General features: G+C 53.4%; 2 protein-coding genes across 2 annotated transcripts in view; one reads left to right on the top strand and one right to left on the bottom strand.

The window, feature by feature from the left end:
- The first annotated feature begins 3,590 nt into the window (after positions 1 to 3,590).
- Positions 3,591 to 4,514, top strand: CDK5R1 (cyclin dependent kinase 5 regulatory subunit 1). The gene has a single exon (XM_068978729.1). The coding sequence runs from the start codon at positions 3,591 to 3,593 to the stop codon at positions 4,512 to 4,514; it is 924 nt and encodes a 307-aa protein (XP_068834830.1).
- A 3,980-nt stretch (positions 4,515 to 8,494) lies between these two features.
- MYO1D (myosin ID) overlaps positions 8,495 to 23,282 on the bottom strand; it is a 359,813-nt gene continuing 345,025 nt past the window's right edge. The window contains exon 22 of the mRNA XM_068978746.1: positions 8,495 to 10,579. Coding sequence (XP_068834847.1) covers positions 10,423 to 10,579 — 157 coding nt within the window. The 3' untranslated portion in view covers positions 8,495 to 10,422. The remainder of the gene's footprint in view (positions 10,580 to 23,282) is intronic.

Genomic DNA, 23,282 nt, shown 5'->3' with positions numbered 1-23,282 from the left:
AATATACTATTAAAATTCACCTGTTTCTTTCACTTTTTAAATGTGGCTGCTAGAAAATACTGAATTAACTCGGTGGCTTGTGTTTGTGGCTCACATTACTATTACTGTTTTTCAGACAGCGCTGCTCTAGACCTCGCAGGACTGCTTCCTTTCCCAGGCCTCGATAAGCTGCATCCAGGCACAGCTGAGAGGGTGGGGTGGCCCAGGGGCTAGCCTGGGCCTGGCTCCCTCACTTAGGGGCCCTCCCTGGCACTAGGCTTTGCGGTGCCAGGGCTTCCTTGTGTGTTAATGAGATACTGATGGCGTTGGGAGCGGCTGAGGCCCTTGGGTCTGAAACCCTGCTGCAGGCTAGAGTTATGTAATCTGTGCTGCCCAGAAGGGCCACTAGATGCTGCTCTGTGATGCCTGAGAGAACAAAGCACGACTTCCTCAGGAGCCAGGGCTGAGCCCGGCTTTATTAGAACCATTTCGGGGGCTGGCTGACTGGGGCGTTGACCTCCCTTCCTTGGGAAGTGGGCATGCAGAGCATGGGAACGCTCCAGGAAATCCTAGCTCAGCAACGCGTGTCCCAAGCGGGCTGGCCCTTCCGGTAGCTAGAGACAGACTATAGGATAAAGAGGCTGATGGATGGGGGTGGGATCTGGAGAGCTTCCCTGCAGTTCTCTGGTGAAGAGCGGGAAGAAAACAGCTGTGCATCATTCATCTGGGTCTGCCTCCTGGGTCCTTGATTCTGCCGTTTCGGGCAGATGGTTGCTCTTCCTTTCTTCGCATTTGGAGCAGTGATGGGGGCTTGAGGAGGGTGGTGGTGGGTTGGGTGAGCAGAGTGGTGTGGCTCCTCAGAGCGGGCTGCCGGGTGGACAGTGTTGTAGGGTTCTTCGGTCACAACAGCCAGTGTGCTGGCAGCGCCATCCCATTCATGCCCTGCTGCACACATGACTTCACCTCTGACACACGTGAGGAGGTTGGGATAGTTCTGCCAAGAGCTCTTTTGGAAGGTATTCGGTGAGGGCTGACTGGACAAAGGCAAGAGAGGACATGAGAGTGGCCAGGCTGGAAAAGGCCCAGGCCAACGCAAGCTTCCATCATGGTTTGGGAAATAGGATGGAGTGAAGTGGAGCTGCCCAGCATGAACTGGAATAGTTAGAACTGAAATCTGCATGTATAGGTAGCAGGGTGGATCCAGATAATTCTAAGGGGTGGATTATAGGCTTAGAAATCAAAGCATATTTGGGAAAGTGGAAAGCATTTATTCCCTGCTTAACTATCCATAATCTGAAGGGGACACAGGAAAAGCAATGTGGTCACAGGCCAAGTCAGGAGCGGGGCCTCCACTAGAGGCAGAATGGAAAAAGGCTGGGGTCCAGCTTTGCCTTACGAAGAGTCATTGGGCCAGGGACCCGGAGGAGACTGATGCTCAGCTCCACTAGAAAAGCAGGTAGGGGCTGTTCCTTGAGGAGCGTTCAGAGGGAGGAGCACACCAAGCTAAGGGCCAGCCTTTACGTTCTAAGCTAAAATGACAGCTGCTGTGGATGTTTCTAAAGAGCACCACAAGAAGTAGCCTGAGTACCAAACATTGTGTTTCCACTATATGGCCACCCAGGCCATTATTGACCGAGAAAACTCTGGGTAGTACTTTAGCAAATTCTAGTACTTTCTGATGATGTAGCATTGTTGTGACACCATATTTTAATACTGCTCAGGGCAATAGGCAGAGCTGACACAGGTTGCTGGAGTGGTCGGGGCATCTCTGGACTGCCACTTCCTTACCAGGTCCAGAAGTGGTAACTGGAATTAGGATATGGTTTAAGTCTCTCTCTCCCAGGTTAGTGGTCAAATCTGAGTCAATCTCTAGAACCAAACTAAAAGAGTAACAAGTGAAGAAGAGCCGTTGTGAAGGATTCTTGTTCTTTGTGAAAAGTTCTTATCAGAACCAGAATTTGACTCAGAATTTAATAATTTTAGGAGCACCGAGTCTTCAATTTATGCCCGCTTAGCATGAAAAATATTTAAGTCGGCAGATCAGAGGCTGGTTGAAGCAGGGGCTTCAGTTGTACTATAACAGATAAAAAGGGCCAGTGGAAATTCTGAGGTCACATTCAGGATGGGCTCAGTATTCGTCCGTCTCTGGGGCAGTGACCGAGCCAGGAGCCCCAGGGCCCTGTCCAGGTGTGGTGTGGGATGGCAAGTAGCTCCGGGGAACGGCCCGGAGCAGCCTACGCCTCTGGCCTATATTTCTGAGACTTACGTGGGCGCTGGGCATTGACCCGGATGGGACAACAGAGGTCTCGGAGGGAAAAGCACTCAACTCATGGGACGGTCCCCTCCGGATGCGCGTGGCACTGAGGCCTCCCCCCTCCCCGCCCTTGCTCCTTGAGTGCCCTAGCTTCTGTCCCCGGGATCTCGGGCATTAAATGGAAGGAGGCTACTCGGGTCCCGGCCTCCGTGGACTGTTTCTCAGGCGGCCGGGACGTGGACGCGGCCGAGGGCGCCCCCGCCGCCGGCAGCTGCGGACGGCGCGGCGGGAACAAAGGCAGCACGTGTCTGGGCGGGGCGGCGGGCGGGGTCGCTCCCCGGCCCCGCCCCAGCCCTTCCCACCCGGCGCTCCCCACCCGCCCGAGCTCAGCTGCGCCGTGCGCTCGCGACTCTCACGCGGCCGGGCTGCTGCTGGCGCGGCAGCGCCGAGCGGGCGGTGAGCAGTGCGGGGAGGGGGCGGCCCCGCGGGGCGGGGCGGGGAGGTGCCGTGAGTCCTCGCCGCCAGAGTCCGGGTCCTGGATGGGGCGCGGCGAGTAGAGAGGCGCCCGGGGCTCGCGGCCGCGTCGCTGCCCGCACCGCGCGCCGCTCGTGCTGAGCACGGCGGCGGCCCCGGCTCCCGGGTGAGACCAGGCCCGGCCGGCGCGTGGGCCGCGCGCGCGCGCGCGCCCGAGAGGGAGGCCGCTGAGGTGCGCGCCGGGGCGGGCGCGGGCCCGGCGGCGGCGGCGGCGAAGGCGGCCGAGCGGGGGGCGGGGCCGCAGCGCCTGCAGAACCTTGGACAGAAGCTCCCGAGCCGCCGCCGCCGCGCGCGAGCCCCGCCGAGCCCCGGGACCGCGGCGCTGAGCCGCGGCGCGCATTGCGGAAGGTGCGGAGCGCCGGAGCCACCTGCTCGGTAAGCCTGCCCCTCGGGCCGCCCGCTGCCCCCAGGAGACCGGGGCCGCGGCCGCGCGCGGTGTCGAGGCGGGGTCCCCGGCCGCCTCCGCCGGCGCCCGGGCCCCCGCGCTGCCATCCGGACCGCGGCGGGAGCGGGTGCCGGTGCCGCAGTGGAGAGGCCGGGGTTGCGGCGCGGGGACGCGGGCGGGGCCGTGTCAACCGGGGAAGGCCCCGGGCGCGGGGTTGGGACCGCGGCCGCCGAGGCCGGGGCGGAGGAGCGCGGCGCGAGCCCCGCCTGGTGCTGAGAACCATCTTGTTTTTCCCCTCACAGATCCGGAGGGGCGGCACGCGACCTCGGGAGCGCCCCCGCCTCCCCCTGGCCGCCGCGGGCTCGGTGAGCTTCTTCCCTCCAGCCGGCAGGCTGGGCGCGCAGGGGCGCGGGTCCCCGCCCGGCGCGCAGCGACACCATGGGCACGGTGCTGTCCCTGTCCCCCAGCTACCGGAAGGCCACGCTGTTTGAGGATGGCGCGGCCACGGTGGGCCACTACACGGCCGTGCAGAACAGCAAGAACGCCAAGGACAAGAACCTGAAGCGGCACTCCATCATCTCCGTGCTGCCGTGGAAGAGGATCGTGGCCGTGTCGGCCAAGAAGAAGAACTCTAAGAAGGTGCAGCCCAACAGCAGCTACCAGAACAACATCACGCACCTCAACAATGAGAACCTGAAGAAGTCGCTGTCGTGCGCCAACCTGTCCACGTTCGCCCAGCCCCCGCCGGCCCAGCCGCCCGCCCCCCCTGCCAGCCAGCTCTCGGGTTCGCAGACCGGGGTGTCCTCGTCCGTCAAGAAGGCCCCGCACCCTGCCGTCAGCTCCGCAGGGACGCCCAAACGGGTCATCGTCCAGGCGTCCACCAGCGAGCTGCTGCGCTGCCTGGGCGAGTTCCTCTGTCGCCGGTGCTACCGCCTGAAGCACCTGTCCCCCACGGACCCTGTGCTCTGGCTGCGCAGCGTGGACCGCTCGCTGCTGCTGCAGGGCTGGCAGGACCAGGGCTTCATCACGCCGGCCAACGTGGTCTTCCTCTACATGCTCTGCCGGGACGTCATCTCCTCCGAGGTGGGTTCCGACCACGAGCTCCAGGCGGTCCTGCTGACCTGCCTGTACCTCTCCTACTCCTACATGGGCAACGAGATCTCCTACCCGCTCAAGCCCTTCCTGGTGGAGAGCTGCAAGGAGGCCTTTTGGGACCGCTGCCTCTCCGTCATCAACCTCATGAGCTCCAAGATGCTGCAGATCAACGCCGACCCCCACTACTTTACGCAGGTGTTCTCCGACCTGAAGAACGAGAGCGGCCAGGAGGACAAGAAGCGGCTCCTCCTCGGGCTGGACCGGTGAGCCTGCCAGCCTGCATCATGGCTCAAGGATTCAATTCATTTTTAAAAATTTATTCTTAAATCAGATTTTGTGTACAGTATGTGTCTAGCAAAGCCACCAAGGGCCTCTCCCTTCCCACCTCCCCTCCTTGGGGATTTCCTCTGCCCTGCCAAGAACCCTGGGCGCTTCTGAACTCCCGAACCTTGTGCAACATTCAGAAGATGTATTCAGAGCCACCCTGGCCCCCGACCTTTCACTCTGGGGAATCGAAAGGACTGACTGACCTCTGCCGCCTGCGCCCTTGCTGGACCAAGGCAGGGAAGGCGGCCCACAGCCAGGCAGCCCAGGCAGGAACTGGAGTTTCTGGTTGGAGGCCCTTTCCTGGCTCCTGTTCTGGGTCGTCTGTTCTCCCAGAGGCTCCTGGAGCTGGCCACCTGGACTGCACCGCACGCGGGCTTAGGAGGCCAAACGCCCGTGGCCCCGGGACAGCCTCTTCAATCAAGGGGAAGCCAGCCTGATGTGAAGATCATGTCCTCTAATTTGGCCATGCACGACCCTGGTTTGCTCTTTTTTCTTTTTTAGGGAGAAGGGCTTTCCTTTCGTGGAGACATGGAACCGCCCCCCACCCCTCAACCTCCCTTCCTTCATCCTCCACCCCCAGCCCTGTTGGTAGTGTTGGTTAATGAGCTGGTTTGACTCACTAAGTTCTTTCATTTTGGGTCCCGGCTCCCAAGGGGTGGGGTGACGCCAGGGACAACTCCTTTCTTGGGTGAATTTTTCATTTGAATCATGCAGCTTAGTCACCCCGTGGCGAGGGCCAGGGCAGCTGCAGGTGCCCATTGTCAACAGCCTGCCTCCCGGGCAGGTGGGGCTGCCATGCCTGGGACTGAGCAAGTGCCCATGACATTTGCACCTGCGGAGCTGCAGGGGTTGGGGCGGGGGCAGGGGCCAGGGTGATGTGGTAATGATGCACCCCTCCCCTCGCCCCCTGTTGATTTAAAGCTGTTTCCAAACAGTTGAGTCTCTTCTGAAGACGAAGCCTTGTCCCGAAAGGCCCAGGGAGACAGCTGGATCTTGGAGACAATTATGAGCCAGGAGCCGAGCTCCTGACTGCCTGCTGATTCTCCCGCTGGTCATTTGCAGCTGCCGGTTTGGGTCTCCACCTTCAGCCTCAGTGGCTGTAAAAAAAACCCATGGTGTGTCACTTAATTTTCTTTCTGATTCTCCCAGATCGGTGGCTGGGGGCTTGGGAGAGGACCCAGAGAAGGGAACCAGCCTTCCGCTATCCCTCTGGCTTTGGGGAACAAAGACTGATGTGAAGGCCTACAGAGAATTCTCTCTTCCAGTCTCAACCCCCCAAGGGGGGCTGGAAGGGGAGGCTGGGGGTGAGGGAGGCAGGGGGCCGTTTTACAGAGGATTAGCTTCCAGGTGGCTGCCGTTTCAGCACAAGCACTACTGAAATTCACGTAAAAAAGAGAAAGCTGTGAAACAGGTCCTGATTTAATAGGCCCAGCGTCGAGCCTGCGGCCCCATGGTGCTCGCGAGAGCGAGGGCCTGCCCCAAGCTGGGAACACAGGCCTCAGCTGCGCCCCGAGGCCCGTGCCGAGCCGCTCCCGGGACTGCCGGCCAGATTTACCTGCCGCGGGGCTGGAAGGAGCCCGCGGCTGCCGGCGGGGACCTCACGTGCAGAGCCTCCTCCCCGCGGGAGTTGTCACACGGCCTGCCTGTGCGGATCCTGCCGCCGTGTGTGACCTGAGGTAGGCGGCCGGTGGGGGCGTCGGGGTCCCTGGCAGCACAGAAGGGTGCTGGGGGGGTGGCGTTCGGGGGCCAAGTGTCAAGAGCCAGGACCGGGGTTCTGGAGTTGCTCCTTCGTGGGCCTTGCTGGGCCTGAAACTGCGAGAATGCGCACCTGCGGGATTCCAGTTTTGTGTGTTTCCTTCTCTCTCTCCATATTTATTTTTTTAATTTATGGAGGCGGTGCAAATTTCAGGAATGGTTGGGGACTAAAGAAAGAACTCTATAGTTCCATCCATGTGAAGCCTGGCGAGGTCGTCTCCTCTTGCACTGGTCATCAGTATTGTGTAAAGAATCTGATATACTTGAGTGTGCAAGCAATGAACCCATTTGACATGCTGCTATGAAGACTACTTTTAGAACAATTAAAAAAGGAAAAAACTAACCTACAAAAAAAAACCCCACCCTTTATTCTTTAATTGTTGCTTTTACAGTGATATTGTGCATGCAAACCAGGAGCATTTTGTGTCTTAAGAAAAATAATCTTAGAACAGATGGCTGTGAAAATTACACCCGTGCACAGAACAAGTCACAGGAATAATAGTTCAGGATTTGGTTTTTCTCTTTTCTTGTAAAACCTGAAGGGTTGATATATTCTTTCCATGCAGTTATTAGAACTTAGTTTTGTTCTAGCAGTTGTTAAACTTGCAATGAAAAGGAAATGTGCCATTTTTTTTCCACTTGGAACTATTCTTAGCTGTATATTTGAAACTGCTAATTACACGCGTGCGATGTATGTTGGTTTTTTAGTGCAATTTCTTCTGTAGCCTATTCTTTGACCAAACTGTGGGTATTGTTAATATTAATTTATATTTGTCTCATTTTTGTATGTATGCGTAGCGTGTTTGTAAGTATGTGTGGTTTATAATCTGACAAGGTCATGAAGCTCAGTTTGGCTGTAATTTAATTCCCCTCCTCTTATTTTTATTTATTTTTGTACTGTGCTGATTAAATAAAATGCACTGACCATCCATTACACAGACCGTTTTTTTTGTGACACATCCTTCAAGAGCAGGCTGGGGGCTCATTTTTATAAAGGATTCTTGTGCTCAGAACATAATTGGATTGCAGTGTGGGGGAGGGGAGGAGGGCAGGGTTAGGGGAGAAGGCTTAACAATTGTGTTCACGGTTAAGGTGATTAGAAAGAAGCCCAGGTGAAGTCAACTTGGGTTTCTCGGCGTGGCCAGGGCAGGAGTTGGTCTCTCAAGGCCCAGGACCTCTGACCAGGGAGGGTCAGGCCCAGGCCTGGCCTGGCAAGGGCTGGACCCCCAAGTGTGCTGGTCTGGGCTCTGCTTGAGGCCACTGCCCCGAGGTTCCCCGGCCAGCAGGAGCGGGCTGGGTCCGTGTGGTTCAGCCCCGCCAGCCTAGCTCTGTGCAGGTTTCCAAAAGAGGAAACTCCAGCTCGCAGATAAGCAGCCTCCTCAGCCCTTAATTGTGGCAAGGCTGGAGCCCCCTACAGGTTGTATTGCCATCGGTCTGTGCTCACTCTTGCCACCAGCCTGGGCCTTGGAGACCTGGTGTCTTGGCCTCAGTCCTCCCCGGGCTCTGCGCCCGGTGGGCTGGAGCTGCCCTGGGCCTTGGGGGCACCTGTTCAGGTTGTGCCTTTGAAGCTGGCAGCCTTTCGATCGGGGTGCCTTCTTTGTCTTCTGAGTCAGAAGCTGTCGTTGCGTGCTCCAGCCAGTGACTGGGGGTCGGGAGCATCCTCTGGCTGCAGCACCCCAGGGTGCTGGGGTTGCCCCATCTCCCTGCAGGGCCTTGCTTGCTGGCAGCTCACCCATTCCAAACAGAGGGCCCAGGGAGGGGCTGAGCAGCCAGCCGCGGTGCACTCAGGCCTATCCCTGAGCCGCAGCCCTGGGCCTCCAGTCCTTGCCTTTATTCTTGGTGCTTCTGCGCGCTTTGATTGCAGTAAAGGTGAAAGCAATGTGCTTTCAGTGTGCAGGCCTCAAAACAGTGGTTGACACCACCACCTGGCCCCCTCCTGGCTCCTCCTCCCCACGGCTGTCTTCTATTTAATATTTTTCATCAAAAGCCCCAGGCCGACTATCCTCCATTTTTACCTTACTTGTGCTTAATGCTCTTTTCAGCCTCCAGGATAACAATTGACTTTCTACATGCCCAAATTTCACCGTTTTAGATAGTTTTCAACTCAATAAGCAGGATACCTTTAAGAGTAAGATTTAATGCTTTATTGCTCTTGATAAATCAAAATATGCTTTAGAAATAAAGTTAATTTAATGGAAAATAGGAATATACGCACCAAACCATAAAACCACATTTAACTAAATCACGAGAAAACACTTCATTGCATTACAATCACTGTGTCCCCCCTGCTTTGCCTTCGGCGCCGTGATCACACCCGAAATTCTTTCCCTCAGTGGCCACACACACTGACTTCTTGCAGGACATCATGAAAAAGTGCTTGTGGACGGCGCTAGTACGCCGGGCCTCAGCCGGGAGGCGCTGCACTCAAGGGCCAGAGGCCACACCCAAAGTGGGGAGGTGGGACTCCGGAACCCCCCTCCTCTCCAGCCTCCGAAAGGCACTCGTTTGGCATGTTCTATTTTGGTGTGTCTAAAACATAACATTTGCATGTATCTAGTAAAGCAACAAGTTTGGGGCAGTAAGTGGAAAGGAGAGGCGGATGTTCCAGTTAAGGAGGACCGATAGCGTCAAGGTAGTTGGCAAAGCTGTGGGTGTTGCTGAATGGGGCCCTGTGCGGGTAGGTGACCAGGCTTGGAGGATGAGATTGGGTTTCGGAGACCAGGATGGCAGCAGGGCTCTCGTGCTGTGGATGGTATGGGGTGTGCATGTGCTCAGAGCCCGGGGGGCGGCGGCAGGCCCTGGGTGTGCCGGGCGGGGCTGGGGTGATGGGGTGGGGGTAGGGGAGGAGCGTGGAGGGGGGCGTTGGGGGGAGCCCCAGGGGTGAAACAGTGAAGAAAAGCCAGGATGTCCTTCTCGGACACCCTGCCTGGCTCTGCCTGGGGCGTGGGCCCACTCTCAGCGCCCCCTTAACCACATGGGGTGCCTGAGTCTGGACTCTCTTGAAGGTTCCAGGCTGGGAGGCCCGGGCTGCCCAGGGGAGTGCAGCATGGTCCCGGGGCGTCTGGAGCACAGGTGCACTCTGCAGGGCAGGGACTGGCAGGGTGGCCGCTCTCCTGGCCTGGGTGGGCATCCTGGCCTGGCCTGCAGTGCCAGGACCCCCGCTCCCTTTCCTATCGCTCCCCTTCCCCAGGTTCCCGTGGGCCGCGACCCGCCCGCCCCCGGCTTGGTTCTCCATGTGAGTGTGAGGCAGAGGTGTTGGAGAGGGAAAACCTCCAGACCCCCTAGTGCTCCCCTTTTACTCCATTTCATTAGAGCTCCTGACACCAGTGTGGCACAGAGGACATGGCATCTGGTTAGTAGCCCTGCTCCTAACTGCAGAAATAAGTGTAAGACAATCACGGCCTAGGCTGCAGGGCTAAGTAAGACGATTCTTGGAGCATTCCCCGAGCCATGCTCTCTGGGCAGAGGGTCAAGGGGCTGGGGGCTGGCTCCGAGCGGGACAGACTGCCCACTGGGCAAGGTGGTTCCTTTGGCCAGGGGCTCCTGGGTTGAGGGGCTGGCTCTCCAGGTGAACCTGCTCACCTGGTGATCTTGGCGGGCTGCTGGGGAAAGGGGGTCCACGGGGAGCTCTGAGAAGCTCCTTGAACCAGGGCGTGGGGTTGCCATCCCCTTGGGGAGGAGGGGGCAGCTGGGCCCAGAGAGGGCAGGGCTACCTCCCCACAGCCACTCCCAACTCCAGAGGCTTGGGTTTGGTTGGAAACGACATGCAGGCCCCCCGCCCCCAGCCCTCCTCGGGCAGGGCCAGTCGCCAGTCACAGGGCCAGGCAGGCCGATCTGACCTGGCATGGAGGTGGCCCTCACTGACCAGAGGGGAGCTGTGGAGGGGCTGCTGCAGGCTGGGCAGGACACAGGGTCTTTGATTTGTTGAGGGGGCCGTGGACAGTCGGGATAGAGGAAGACAGAGATCAAAGGCAGAAGCCGGGCTGGACCTCGGGGAGGAGCCTCAGGGGAGGCAGGGGGCCCCTCCCAGCCTGGACCCTGGCGAGCAGGCGTCTAGCGGCGGCTGGGTGGGCAGCGCCCATCTCCCTGTGCCTCAATTGCCAGGCACGCTGAGGATGAAGCCCGAGCGATTCTTGGTGAAGTCAGGCTGCGGCTGGTTGAGCCGTGTCTCCACGGAGACCGTGCACTTCTTCCCGTGCAGGCTGCACTGGACGGGGTTGGTGACATTGACTTGAAGGTGGCGCTTCTCACTGGAAGAACCAAGAAAAAGACGGGCAGTTAGCCGGCGGCAAGGGGTTGGGGGGAGTCTGCCAGGCCACACAGGTGCCCCCCGGGCTGGGCACAGAGAGGGTGAGGATGGGAGAGATGGTGCTTGGCTATAGGCCCAAACCAAAGTCATAGGCGAGTCAGGGCCCAGCTCCCGAGAACCCACATGTGGGGCAGGACAGAGCACGGAGCTGCAGCGGAGCCGCGGCCACCATCCTCGGGCCTGAGGCCAAGGACCAGGGCCTGGGCTTTAGATGTCATCTGGGGGATGTGGCGGCAAGGGCTCTGATGTGATCATCAGCTTTCTCTGATGGCAAGAGAGAGCCCCAGGGGTGCTGCATCCAGGGGTAAATGGAGGCTCTTCCTTACCCATGGTCCCTGACAAGAGAAATGCCTTCCGTGAGTCCTGGCTCGGCCCTGCCTGTCGTGGGTCCAGCTGTGAGAACCAGTCTGATGCCAGTGGCCCTGGGGTTGGGGGTGCTGCCCCCACATGGGGCGGCTCTGTGGTTGGCAATGTGGCAGGGAGGGTGAGCAGCGCTTCTACCCGTATGGCTGGCAGTTTGTGCTTGGTGCCCAGCCGGGGTGCCAGGCGGGGAGGCTGTGCGCCTGCTAGGTAGAAGCAGTGCCTGTCCTCCGGTGCCTTGAGATGCACCAAGTGCACTTCAGATGCCGCCCGCGTCAGAGCTGGGAGACCTGGCGGCCAGTCTGGTCTCACCCTGTGCCTTGTGCCTCGCTGGCTTTCTCAGCGCCAGGAGGTCTGGACGGGCTGGCCTGGCTCCCTGTGCCGGGACTGCCTTCGATTCCCCCAGGGCGCTCTTGGGTGTGGTCAGGCTGGGCTCCCTGGGCGGCGGCTGCTCCTGGCGTTGGACAGGGGATGCCAAGGGTCCACCCGGATGGGAGGCTAGGCCGAGGCTGGCCCAGGGGAGAGGGAGGCGGTTTCCAGGCGCTGCCTGGCCTGGGTGACACCATCTCTCAGACCCTTTATTCCATAGGAAGAGCACCCGTGGGCAGTGGTGTGCTCAGCCTGAGTGCCCGGAACACCAGGCTGGCCTTTGCCGGAGCACTGAGTGGGCAGCTGTGGCCGTGTTCTTAGGGGCTTTCCACATGGCTGTTTCCTACCAGCTTTCTTGTTCGATGTGTTGTTGAAGCAGAAAATGGACACAGGAAGAGACCCATTGTTCTCTCTCATGGGCATTAGGTATCTGCTGCTTAATGTCTCGTCCGCTGCAGCTAAAACCTTGGCTTAGATGGCTATTTTTGACCAGGCTTGGGCATAAAAATAGCAGAGTCCATTGGAGGCAGTGACTCGGGCACCTCTTCATTCCTGCGGGAGCCAGGGTGCTGTGCCTGTGGTCTTGGTGAGGGGTCCTTGGACCCTCCGGACCAAGCACTGCAGCCCTGCTTGCCGTTGGAGATGCCCTGAGTCCCTGCCTGTCTTTGTAGGGCTGCTGTGGGGTTTGGGCAGAAGAGAGGGGATTGAGTAGTTACATGTGTTGAGGGCAGGAAGAAGAACCGGCTTTCTGGTCTGAAGAGCTAGGCAGCTAAGCAACCCCTGGCTGATGCCATCCACACTCCCATCAACAGACAACGAAGTACAGAATTACCACACGACCCAGCAATTCCACTTCTGGATATATACCCCAAAGAAGTGAAAACAGGTGTTCAAACAAAAACTTGTACAGGAATGTTTATAGCAGCATTATTTACAGTAATGCAGAATAAACTTTGGGTATAATTCATCCATTTATGATTAAAAAAAAAAAACCTCTTCAGATAGTGAGCACAGAGATAACACACTTCAATATAATAAAGGCCACATATATGGCAAACCCACAACTAACATCATGCTCAGTGGTGAAAAGCTGAAAGCACATTCTCTAAGATCAGGAACAGGTGTCCACTCTGGACACTTATTCAACATGGTTTTGAGAGTCCTAGCCACAGCAATTACAGAAGAATGACCATACTGCCCAAGGCAATCTACACACTCAGTGCAATCCCAGTCAAATTACCAATGGCATTTTTCACAGAACTAGAACAAGAATTTTTAAAATTTGGGTTTCCCTGTGGCTCAGCAGTAAAGAATTCACCTGCAGTGCGGGAGATGTGGGTTCAGTCCCCAGGCTGGGAAGATCCCTTGGAGGAGGGAATGGCAACTCACTCCAGTATTCTTGCCTGGAAAGTCCCATGGACAGAGGAACCTGGTGGGCTACAGTCCATGGGGTTGCACAGTTGGACACAACTGAGCAACTGAGCACTCAAAAAAATTTTTTTTGAAAATACATATGGAAACACAAACCCCCCTGAAAAACCAAAACGATCCTGAGAAAGAAGAATGGAGCTGGAGGAATCGCCCTCCTTGACCTCAGACTATACTACAAAGCTACAGTAATCAAAACAATGTGGCACTGGCATAAAAACATGCATATAGATCAGTGGAGCAGGAGAGAAAGCCCAGAAACAGACCCACACACTTATGGTCAATTAATCTATGACAAAGGAGGTAAGGATACAATGGAGAAGAGACAGTCTCTCTGATAAGCGATGGAAAAACTGGACAGTAAAAGAATGAAATTAGAACACAACACTTATGTACGAAAATAAACTCAAAATGAATTAAAGACGTAAATGTAGCACCAGATACTATAAAACTCCTAACATATGCCTAGGAGTGGGATTTTAGGGTCATAGGGTAACTCTTTGGTTCTTAAAGGAACCTCTACTGTCCTTTATAGCAGCTATACCAATTTACAGTCCCACCAAGAGTGTAGGAGGGTTTCTTTTTCTCCACACCCTCTCCAGCATTTAATATTTGTAGATTTTTTGAAGATGGCTATTCTGACTGGTGTGAAGTGATACCTCATTGTAGTTTTGATTTGCATTTCTCTAAAAATTAGCAACATTGAACATCTTTTCATGTGCCTTTTGGCCACCTGTATGTCTTCTTTGAAGAAATGTCTATTGAGGTCTTCTGCCCATTTTTGACTGGGTTGTTTATTTTGATATTAAGCTCTATGAGCTGTTTGTATATTTCTGAAATTAATCCCTTTTCAGTAGCATTGTTTGCAGATATTTTCTCCCTTTCTATAGGCTCTTTCCTTTTTGTCTATGGTTTCCTTTGGTTTTCCTGAAAGCAAAAGCTTTCAGGTTTAATTAGGTCCCGTTTGTTTATTTTTGTTTTTATTTCCATTGGGAGACAGATCCTAAAAGATACTGCTACAATTTAGGTCCAAGAGTGTTCTGCCTATGTTTTCCTCTAGGAGTTTTATAGCATCATCCCACTCCTGGACATATATCTGGAAAACACCATAATTAAAAAACATACATGTACCTCAGTTCACTGCAGCACTGTTCACACGGAAGCAAACTGAATTTCCATTGCCAGATGAATGGATAAATAAGATGTGGTATATATATACCATGGAATATTAGCCATAAAAAAGAACGGAGTAACGCCACTTGCAGCAATATGGATGGATGTAGAGATTAGCATACTGAGTGAAGTCAGTCAGAGAAAGACAAATATCTCACTCGTGTATGTCATCCAAAACTTGGTACAAAGTTTAAAATCTTATTTACAAAACAGAAATTGACGTACAGACACAGAAAACAAACTTTTATGGTTCCCAAAGGGGACAGAGGGGAGGGAGAGAGATAAATTAGAAGATTAGTATATACACACTACTATACATAAATTAAATAAACAGCAAGGACCTCCTATATAGCACAGGGAGCTATATTCAATATCTTATAGTAAACTATGATGGAAAATAATCTGAAAAATAATATATACACATATGTAACTGAATCACTTTGCTGTACACTTGAAACTAACATTGTAAATTAGCTATACTTCAATAATTAAAAGGTAGAAATAACCCAAACATCTGTCAGCTGATGAAGGGACAAACACATGTGGTCCAATGAAATATTATTTAGCCATAGAAAGAATGAAGTAATGGTGCCTGCTACACCATGGATAAACCTTGTTAAGCTAGACAGAAAAAGCTACACGTTATATAATTCCCCTCATACGAAAGGTCCAGAATAAGCAAATTCATAGCGACGGAAAACAGAGGAGTTGGGGTGTTTCCTTTGATGAAAACATTCTGGAACTAGTCAGTGGTGATGGGTGTACAACCCTGAATGTACTAATTGTGACTAATGGTAAATTTTAAGTTAGGGGTATTTTACCACAGTTTTTTTTTTAAGTGGGTTGATCTAAAGGAAATGTAAGAACCTGCCCTCAAACTATGTTTTTTTCTCAGCATCTTAAGTTCAAACCAGTATGGTTTTAAGGCCAGCGGGGGGTTTCTTGTGCTTATCTTGAAGACAGACCAGTGCAGGCGGGTCCAAAAGGCAGATAAGGGAGTGGATTCTCTGCAGGTGTCAAGTGACATCTTCTGTGGAGCTTCACCACACTGGAAATCTTCGTGGAACCAGTGGACCGTCCTTAGTTTTTAAAGAAAAGAGAGCAGATTTTATAGCTGCCGATGACAGCTGTGATGGAGGCTGCTGGCTGTGAGGGGGAGGGGCTTTCCTCCCCATCTTCTGTTACCGGATTTAATGGCTCAGCAAACTGTGGAATTTGGGGACTTTCATCTCGTTTCATCTGTTCCAAGCCATCATTGCAGACAAATGGCCTTGATCAAGTTACTTTGCTTCCGTTTCCTCCAGTCCTGTGCTCATCAGAGAAATCCATGGGTCAACACAAAACAGGATCCGCGGGCATCCCTTTCAGCCGTGCGCTGAAAAGTCCTGCATTAAGCGTGGCAGTGCCAGTGTCTCTAGGGGCCGAGCCAGCCCAGAACTTGTCCCCTGCTGTCCAGACCCGTGCCCCGCAGCAGCCCCGGACTGGAGCCACCTTCTCTCTCTCTTTTTTAAATTTATCTATTTTGTCTGTGCTAGGTCTTCGTTGCTGTGAGAGGGCTTTCTCTAGTTGTGGTGAGTGGGGGGCTACTCTCGAGCTGGGGGGTGTGGGCTTCTCATCATGGTGGCCGCTCTTCTTGCAGAGCATGGGCTTTGGTAGCCGTGGTGCAAAGTCTTAGTTGTCCCTCAGCATGTGAAATCTTCCTGGACCAACCAGGGATCAAACCCATGTCCCCTGCATTGGCAGGTGGATTCTTATCCACTGGACCAGCAGGGAAGCCCCGCCCTCTGTTCCTGACTGGGTTCCCTGCTGGAGCTCTAACTCGTGCACTTGAAAGGGAACTGGGATGCGAGTGAGGGGAAGTGCAGTGGGCTGATGCATGGATCCTCTGGGGGAGCGGCCAGCAGTTCCAGAGACTTCGGGGCTAACGCAATGATCTCTGTTTGGTCACAGGATGTGGTGGGAGGAAGCCTGCCTTGCACCAAGCACAGGCAGGTCATAAAGAGAAGCTGTTCGCAGCGGTGAGGCAGGTAGTGTTTCACAATAAACCTTAGATTCACCAGGACAGGCCGCCCTCCCCCTGGATGCCTCTGGGGCACAGTGCAGGGTCTCCAGCTCCCAGGGAGGGCACTGGCCCGCTTGTGTCTGCAGCTGGTCGCTACATGTTTTGCTTCCTGCAAGAAGGAAGTCCTTTGACATGAGTCCTTCTGCTCATGTCAAACCGCAGAGGGCTGCTCTTTCAAAATCCTGCTGTAGGAAACGCTACTTCTGTTTTTGTCAGGGTCGAACGGACACTTTCACCACGGTCCCTCCTCAAGCAAGTCTGAGAATCCAAGCACCCGTGCAGTCTTGAGTGGGGGTGTCACACCTCCTGGCCTGCTGGGTCCTCTCTGGGTTTGTGGCTGGTGAGGGATGGGGGGTGACACCATTTTAAAAAGCTTTTTCCTTTTTTTTTTTTTTAAACTTATTTGGCTACATTGGGTCTCAGTTGCAGCACATGGACTCTGTAGTTACTCCGAGGCTTGCAGGATCTTATTTTCCTGACCAGGGATGGAACCTGCGTCCCCTGAAATGCAAGGCCGATTCTTAGCCACTGGACCACCAGGGAAGTCCGGTGACACCACTGGGACTAAGTCACTAATGGTTCTGGGCAGGCAGCATGTCCTGAGGACCCCATGCATTTGCCTCTCCCGGTCTGGTGGGCAGAACCCCTGTGGCCCTGACCCCTCCCCTCCAGGCAGGGACACCCTCCCCCAGGGCTCTCCTCTCTCAGCCCCATCACCCATCTCTCCCCCACCCACTCTCCTCCTCTTGGTGGAGATTTACCAAGCACCCACGATGGGCTGGGCTCCGTCCAGAGAAAGAGAACATGAAGAGGGTAGGATGCAGCCCCGACTTCAAGGCACCCATTCTTCTTCTTTTTCTCCTGTATGTGTGTGCGTGTGGTCGCTCAGTCATGCCCGACTCTTTGCGACCCTTTGGACTGTAGCCCACCAGTACAGCCAGTTAACACTGTTGTGATGGTTTTAGGTTGACAGCAAAGGAACTCGGTCATACATATACATGTTTCTATTCTCCCCCAAACTCCCCTCCCAATCAAGTGGCCAGGTAACACTGAACAGAACTCCCTGGGCTGCACGGTAGGTCCTTGTTAAGGCGCCCGGTCTTGACAGGAAGCTGGGCAAGCGTGAATGGCCCGAGATACGCACAGGGGCCACCTGAGCGTGGGTGGCTGGCCTGGGATGCCAGAGGGGATGACATCAGACAGATGCCTTGAGAAGCGGCAGGAATCGTGCAGAATTGCCTCCTCGCTCCCTAGATATGTTTATCTTTGGTCCTTTCCATTCTATACATTCTCCCCCAGTGCCTTGCTTCCCTGGTGGCTCAGTGGTAAAGAATCCGCCTGCCAATGCAGGAGACCTGGGTTCGATCCCTGGGTCAGGAAGATCCCCTGGAGAAGGAAATGGCAACCCACTCCAGTATTCTTGCCTGGGAAGTCCCGTGGGCAGAGAAGCCTGGCAGGCTACAGTCTACAGGGTTGCAGAGAGTTGGACACGACTGAGTGAGTGAGCACGCATACCTCCTCCCTCTCCTCCAGGGTGTCACCCATAACTGTGGTTTCAATGACAATTACCCAATCAGTGCCCCCTGTCTCAGCCAGAGGCCCAAGCACATAGGTGCAGCCACCAACTAGACAAATCCCCTGGATGTGCCGCAGACAGCTGAGCCTGTCTGTGTCCAACACTGAGCTCATCCTCTTGGCCCCTTCCCCAAACTGCTTCCCTCCTCCTGTCGAGCCTGTCACAGGGAGACGTGTCATCATCCATCCATCACAAGGGCCAGGAAGCCGGGCTCAGCCTGGGTCCCTGCTCCGCCCACTACCGAGTTCTCTTTTATTTCACTTTCTTGCTCTCTCTCCACTGCCACCCTTACTGCCGAGAACCCCAGCCCCCTTTTCCTACTTATGAACACAGCCACCTAACCCAGTCTTCTCTCTTTGGTTTGCCCTGCACTCTACTTCAAACATGTCCTCCTCGTGGTCATCAGAGGGATATTTAAAGGCACTAAAAGATGCTGTCATTCTGCTGCTAAAAACCTCTTCAGTCATTCCCCAGTGCTTTCCAGAACCACCTGCCTCCCACTCCCCACCCCCAGATTGAGCGGGGTGCCCCCTGTTCTCTCGAAGCCCCGAGCAGGCAATGGTGCTGCTTCCAACAGTGTAGTTGGAGCTGACAAGCTCTGCCCACTGTGTACAAATGTCTTCAACGAGAACACGATTCCCCAGGAAGAAGATTTAAAATCGAAGTAGAGGTTGCAGGCCAGGAAGGGTGACCCTCCAGGGTCAGGAAGAAGGACGGGATGGGATGTCAGCGGACGCTAAGACAAGGACATGCAGGCACCAGGGCTGAGGTCACTGTGAGGCTGCCAGTCACCAGGAGCCTGCCTCCCAGCGTGACAGAGAGGCACAGAGCCATGGTGTGAGAAGGGACACACAAAGAGGGTTTTCCAGTAAAAAAGGAAAAAAAGAAAACCTCAAGCTTTCTTCTCTCGACCTCCTGAAAAACAGATCCACTACAGGTTCCCAAAGGCAGGGCAAACCTGAACGCCCAGGGCGGAGAGAGACACCGCGTGCAAAGGAGTCACAGGCCTGCTCGTCGACTAGGAGCGAGAAGTGAAAACACAGACGCCTCAACGGGTTTATGGAAAATGTCTGTCAACCTGGAATTCTATCCCCGACCCATCACCTGAGCACGAGGCCAACAGAAAGGTTTTCTCAGACAACGAGGGTGAGCCCCGGGGAGTTGGACAAGCTCAGCTCTCGGGTAAAGAAGGACCCTGTCGTTCGTCACGAAAGACACTGAATCCAGAGGAAAAGCACGGGGCAGGCGATGTGCTGGGAGCAGACCCACCAGGAAACACGCAGGTCAGTCTCAGTAAGCGGTAAGCACAGCACTGATGACGGTGACTGAGCGTTTCAAACCAGCGCGGAACATCCTGGAGGAGAGCAACGTGAGAGACGGGGTGTGGTCCCAGGAGACTGTTCCAGGGTCCTGGTCTCATCTGGGAGGAGGGTAAGGAGACTGGTGAACTTCAGGCTCCACAGACGAGCACAGAAGTAAAGGCAACTGATGGCAAATGAGCAGGTAAGAGAGCAATGTGGACGTTCCAGAGAAGCAGAAGGAAGAGGGGCAAGAAAGTCTGCTTCACTTAACGGAAGGAAGGAAAGGCAAGCAAAAGGAGCAAAGAAGGAACGCGGGGACGAGGAAATATAAGCCGACACGGACGTCAACCCCCGTTAACCTCAGAGACACATTAATACGTCTTTTGTTGTTCAGTTGCTAAGTCGTGTCTGACTCTTTTGCGATCCTGTGGACGGTAGCCCGCCAGGCTCCTCTGTCCATGGGAATTCCCAGGCAAGAATCCTGGATGGGGTTGCCTTTTCCTTCTCGAGGGGATCTTCCCGACCCAAGGATGGAGCCCGCGTCTCCTGCATTGGCAGGCGGCTTCTTTATCGCTGAACCACCAGGGAAGCATGTCTTTTGTTACCTGAATGTTACTGACTGCAGTGTTTCAATATTCACTTGCATAATGAATTGCTGGCCACATTCGTTAATTTCTGCAAGAACCACCCCCACCCCACCCCAGCCTGCCCTGGTCAATAATGTGTTAAAAGGGAGTTCTCAGACTGAATTGAGAAATGTGGCTAGAAGTCTATTTGCAAGAGACCCATCTCTAGCCTATTGACAAAGACAAGTTAAGGGAAGAAACAAGATATGCAAGGCAAATGTTAATCACAAGAAAGCTGGCAGACTGCGCTGCTGCTCGGGAAAGAACCGGTGAGATAATGCTCTCCTTTTTCAAGGAGTTGTTCACTAGGAAGACACTCTCCAGAAGAAAGCAAATACATTTGTGTGAGACGGCGTGACATGTGCAAAGATATAATGCTGCTGCTGCTGCTAAGTCGCTTCAGTCGCGTCCACAAATAGTCAATGACGTTAATATACTTTCCCCCAGAATGTACAGATCTGCAGACGATGTTAAAAGAACACAGACTTGAACCCAACTAATATATAGATTTGAACCAAATAAATAAGCTTTGTGTGCTCAACTATATTCAACAATTCGAGAATACGGTATAACTGCTTTGCAATGTTGTGTTGGTTTCTGGTGTACAACAAAGTGAGTCAGCTATATAGTGTACATATATCCCCTCCCTCTTGGACTGCCCCCAAACACCCCACATCCCACCCCTCTAGGTCATCACAGAGCACCGAGCTGAGCTCCCCGTGCTAAACAGCAGCTTCTCAATAGCTGTTTTACACAAAGTAGCAGTATATATACGTCAGTGCTAATCTCTCAATTCATCCCATGCTCTCCTTTCCCCACTGTGTCCACAAGTGTGTTCTCTACATTTGCGTCTCTGTTCCTGCCCAGCAAATAGGTTCATTGGTGCCATTTTTCTAGATGCCCCATGTATTTGTTTTTGTTTTTCTTTCTGACTGACTTCACTCTATATGACAGACTCTGGGTCCATCCACGTCTCTGCAAATGACCCAATTTCGTTCCTTTTTATGGTTGAGTAATATTCCACTGTATATATGTACACCATCTTCTTTATCCATTCATCTGTTGATGGGTATTTAGGTTGCTTTCATGTCCTGGCTGTTGTAAATAGTGCTGCAATGAACACTGTAGTACATGTGTCTTTTAGAAAAATTATTTATTTATTTGACTGTCCTGGGTCTTAGTTTTGGCATTTGGGATCAAGGTCCTTGACCACGGATCAAACCCAGGCCCCCTGCATTGAGAGTTCAGATTTTTAGCCACTGGCCCACCAGGGAAGTCCTGCATGTGTGTCTTCTTTTTTTTTTTTTTTTTTTACTTTATTTTACTTTACAATACTGTATTGGTTTTGCCATACATTGACATGAATCCACCACGGGTGTACATGAGTTTCCAAACATGAACCCTCCTCCCACCTCCCACCCCATATCGTCTCTCTGGATCATCCCCATGCACCATCCCCCAGCATGCTGTATCCTGCATCGGACATAGACTGGCGATTCGTCTCTTACATGATAGTATACATGTTTCAATGCCATTCTCCCAAATCATCCCACCCTCTCCCTATGTGTGTCTTTTTGAATTATGGTTTCCTCAGGGTATATGCCCAGTAGGGGGATTGCTGGGTCATATAGTAGTATTATACATGATTTTAAAGTAGACTTGGAATAGGTACCATACCCTAAAAAGAAATTCAATAAATACTTAAGAATTAGCATCAGACTGAGACTATCTTATCTGACGATAATACAATACGAATAGAAATCAAATAGAAACTATAATAACAATAGTAAGTACTGTATGCTCTTTTGCTAAGTGCTTTACAAATAGCAACTCATGAGATCCTCAGGACAGGACGAGGTAAGTTCCATCATCAGAAGAGGACGTGAGGCCCCAAGAATCTAACTACCTGCCATGATCAGAAAGCAGAGCCAGATCTGAAGCTGGGCATCTGGGCCAGAGCCCAAGCCTTAAGCTCTGTGCACGCCGCTACTAAAACAGTCGCTAGAATATAATCATTAGCTCAACCCCCTACTTCCTAAGTGCTTCTGGGCAGTTTTCTCCCCTGATCAAGAGCTCCTAAGGGCAGCTGTCTGATACAGAATAGGAGTTCCATAACTGTCTACAGAAAGAATGAATTTTTAAGAGAGACATCATTAAGAAAGCAGCTGGGACTCATTTCAATGTCAGACACTAACCAGAAGACCCAAGGGCAACGTCAAGCCTTTTCAAAGCGGGGTTGATGAGAAGTGAGGTGGAGCCATGGGTGAGCAAGGGCTGGGCTCTGGGGCTGCACCTGCCCTCCTGGCACAGTGCTCTGGGTAAGGCGGTGTGGAGGTGTCGAGTGTGATTAAGGCGTACGAAGAGGCCCCAGGGGTGCTCACCATTCCCAAGATGCTTTTCGAGAGCCAGAGAACCCTTCTGTAAAGTGAATCATTACTTTGCTTTGTAAATCCAAACTCTCACATCCTGGGTGTTCCCTCACCATTGCTGATGACGTTCTCAGGGAGACAAAAATGTTCGTAGGATGACAGACATTTGGACTGATGGATTTTGGAAACATACATGCAAGGTTGGAGAAGTTCCAGGAATGACATCAATGAACATGTTATCATCTTTTTTTCTGTTTCTGGAGGTTGAATGGAGATGAGCAGACACTGGCTCCATGCACATTTCTTTTTTAAAAATTGGTTTTTGGCTATGCTGTGTCTTCTTTGCTGCATTGGGTTTTCTCTGTCTTTGGCGAGCGAGGGTGCGGTGCGCAGGGTCCTCGTTGCGGGGGCTTCTCTCGTTGAGGAGCATGGGCCTAGGGCACCCAGGTAGTTGTGCACGGGCTCAGATGCCACGTGGCACGTGGGGTCCTCGCAGAACAGGGGTGGAACTGGTGTCCCCTTTCGCCCTGGCAGGAGGATTCTTAACCACTGGACCGCCAGGGAACCCCTCCATGCACATTTCGCAGTAATCTCCTGAGTAATGTGAGCAGATACTTCCCAGCATCACTTAGCTGTTGGTTGGCTATGGCCGGTACAATTAGCAGCATCTCTTGTGTAGCTTTAAGAGGGGTTTAGGGGGAAGGGAGAGCTTGACAATCAAAACCATCCACTTACAGGGAACTTCCCATGCACTAGGCACTGTCTTCAACATTTTGCCTGTTTCATCTCATTTAATCCTGACCAACACCTTACAAGGCACTGCCATTATTTATGCCCACGCCACAGATGAGGGCACAGAAGCTTAGCAAAGTCAAGGAGCTCCGCACACGTGGAAGGTTATGGCTGTCTCTTGAGTGACTGCAGCCCTATTCCACTTAGTCTGCACACTGAGGTATTTGTCCAGTTGTCATATGAGGGCATTATTTCTGCTGCACACAATTCTTTAACATATCGAATCTGGTGCTAAGGTTTGGGCATCTTGACCCACAGCCAGAACCCCCACTGTCACCACCTGTCCTCTGCTTCCTGGACACCCATCTGTCTGTCCATAAATCTGGACATGCATCTGTCTGTCCATGCATCTGGACACGCATCTGTCTGTCCATGCATCTGTCTGTCTGTGCATTTGGACACCCATCTGTCTGTCCATGCATCTGGCTGCGCCTGGTCTTAGTTGCAGCAAGTGGGATCTTCGATATTCTTTGCTGTGTGCAAACTCTTAGCTGTGGCAATGTGGGATCTAGTTCCCTGACCAGAAATCGAACCCAGGCCTCCGGCATTGGGAGTACATGCAGTCCTAGCCCCTGAACCACCAGGGAA

Source organism: Capricornis sumatraensis, chromosome 8, assembly GCF_032405125.1.
Source record: "Capricornis sumatraensis isolate serow.1 chromosome 8, serow.2, whole genome shotgun sequence".
Classification (NCBI taxonomy): domain Eukaryota; kingdom Metazoa; phylum Chordata; class Mammalia; order Artiodactyla; family Bovidae; genus Capricornis; species Capricornis sumatraensis.
The sequence above is the reverse complement of the archived record's forward strand: the minus strand, read 5'-3'. Positions and strand labels throughout refer to the sequence as shown.

Bases quoted from the DNA above. Each gene is read 5' to 3' on its own strand.
- CDK5R1 (XM_068978729.1), top strand. From the start codon at position 3,591: ATGGGCACGGTGCTGTCCCTGTCCCCCAGCTACCGGAAGGCCACGCTG.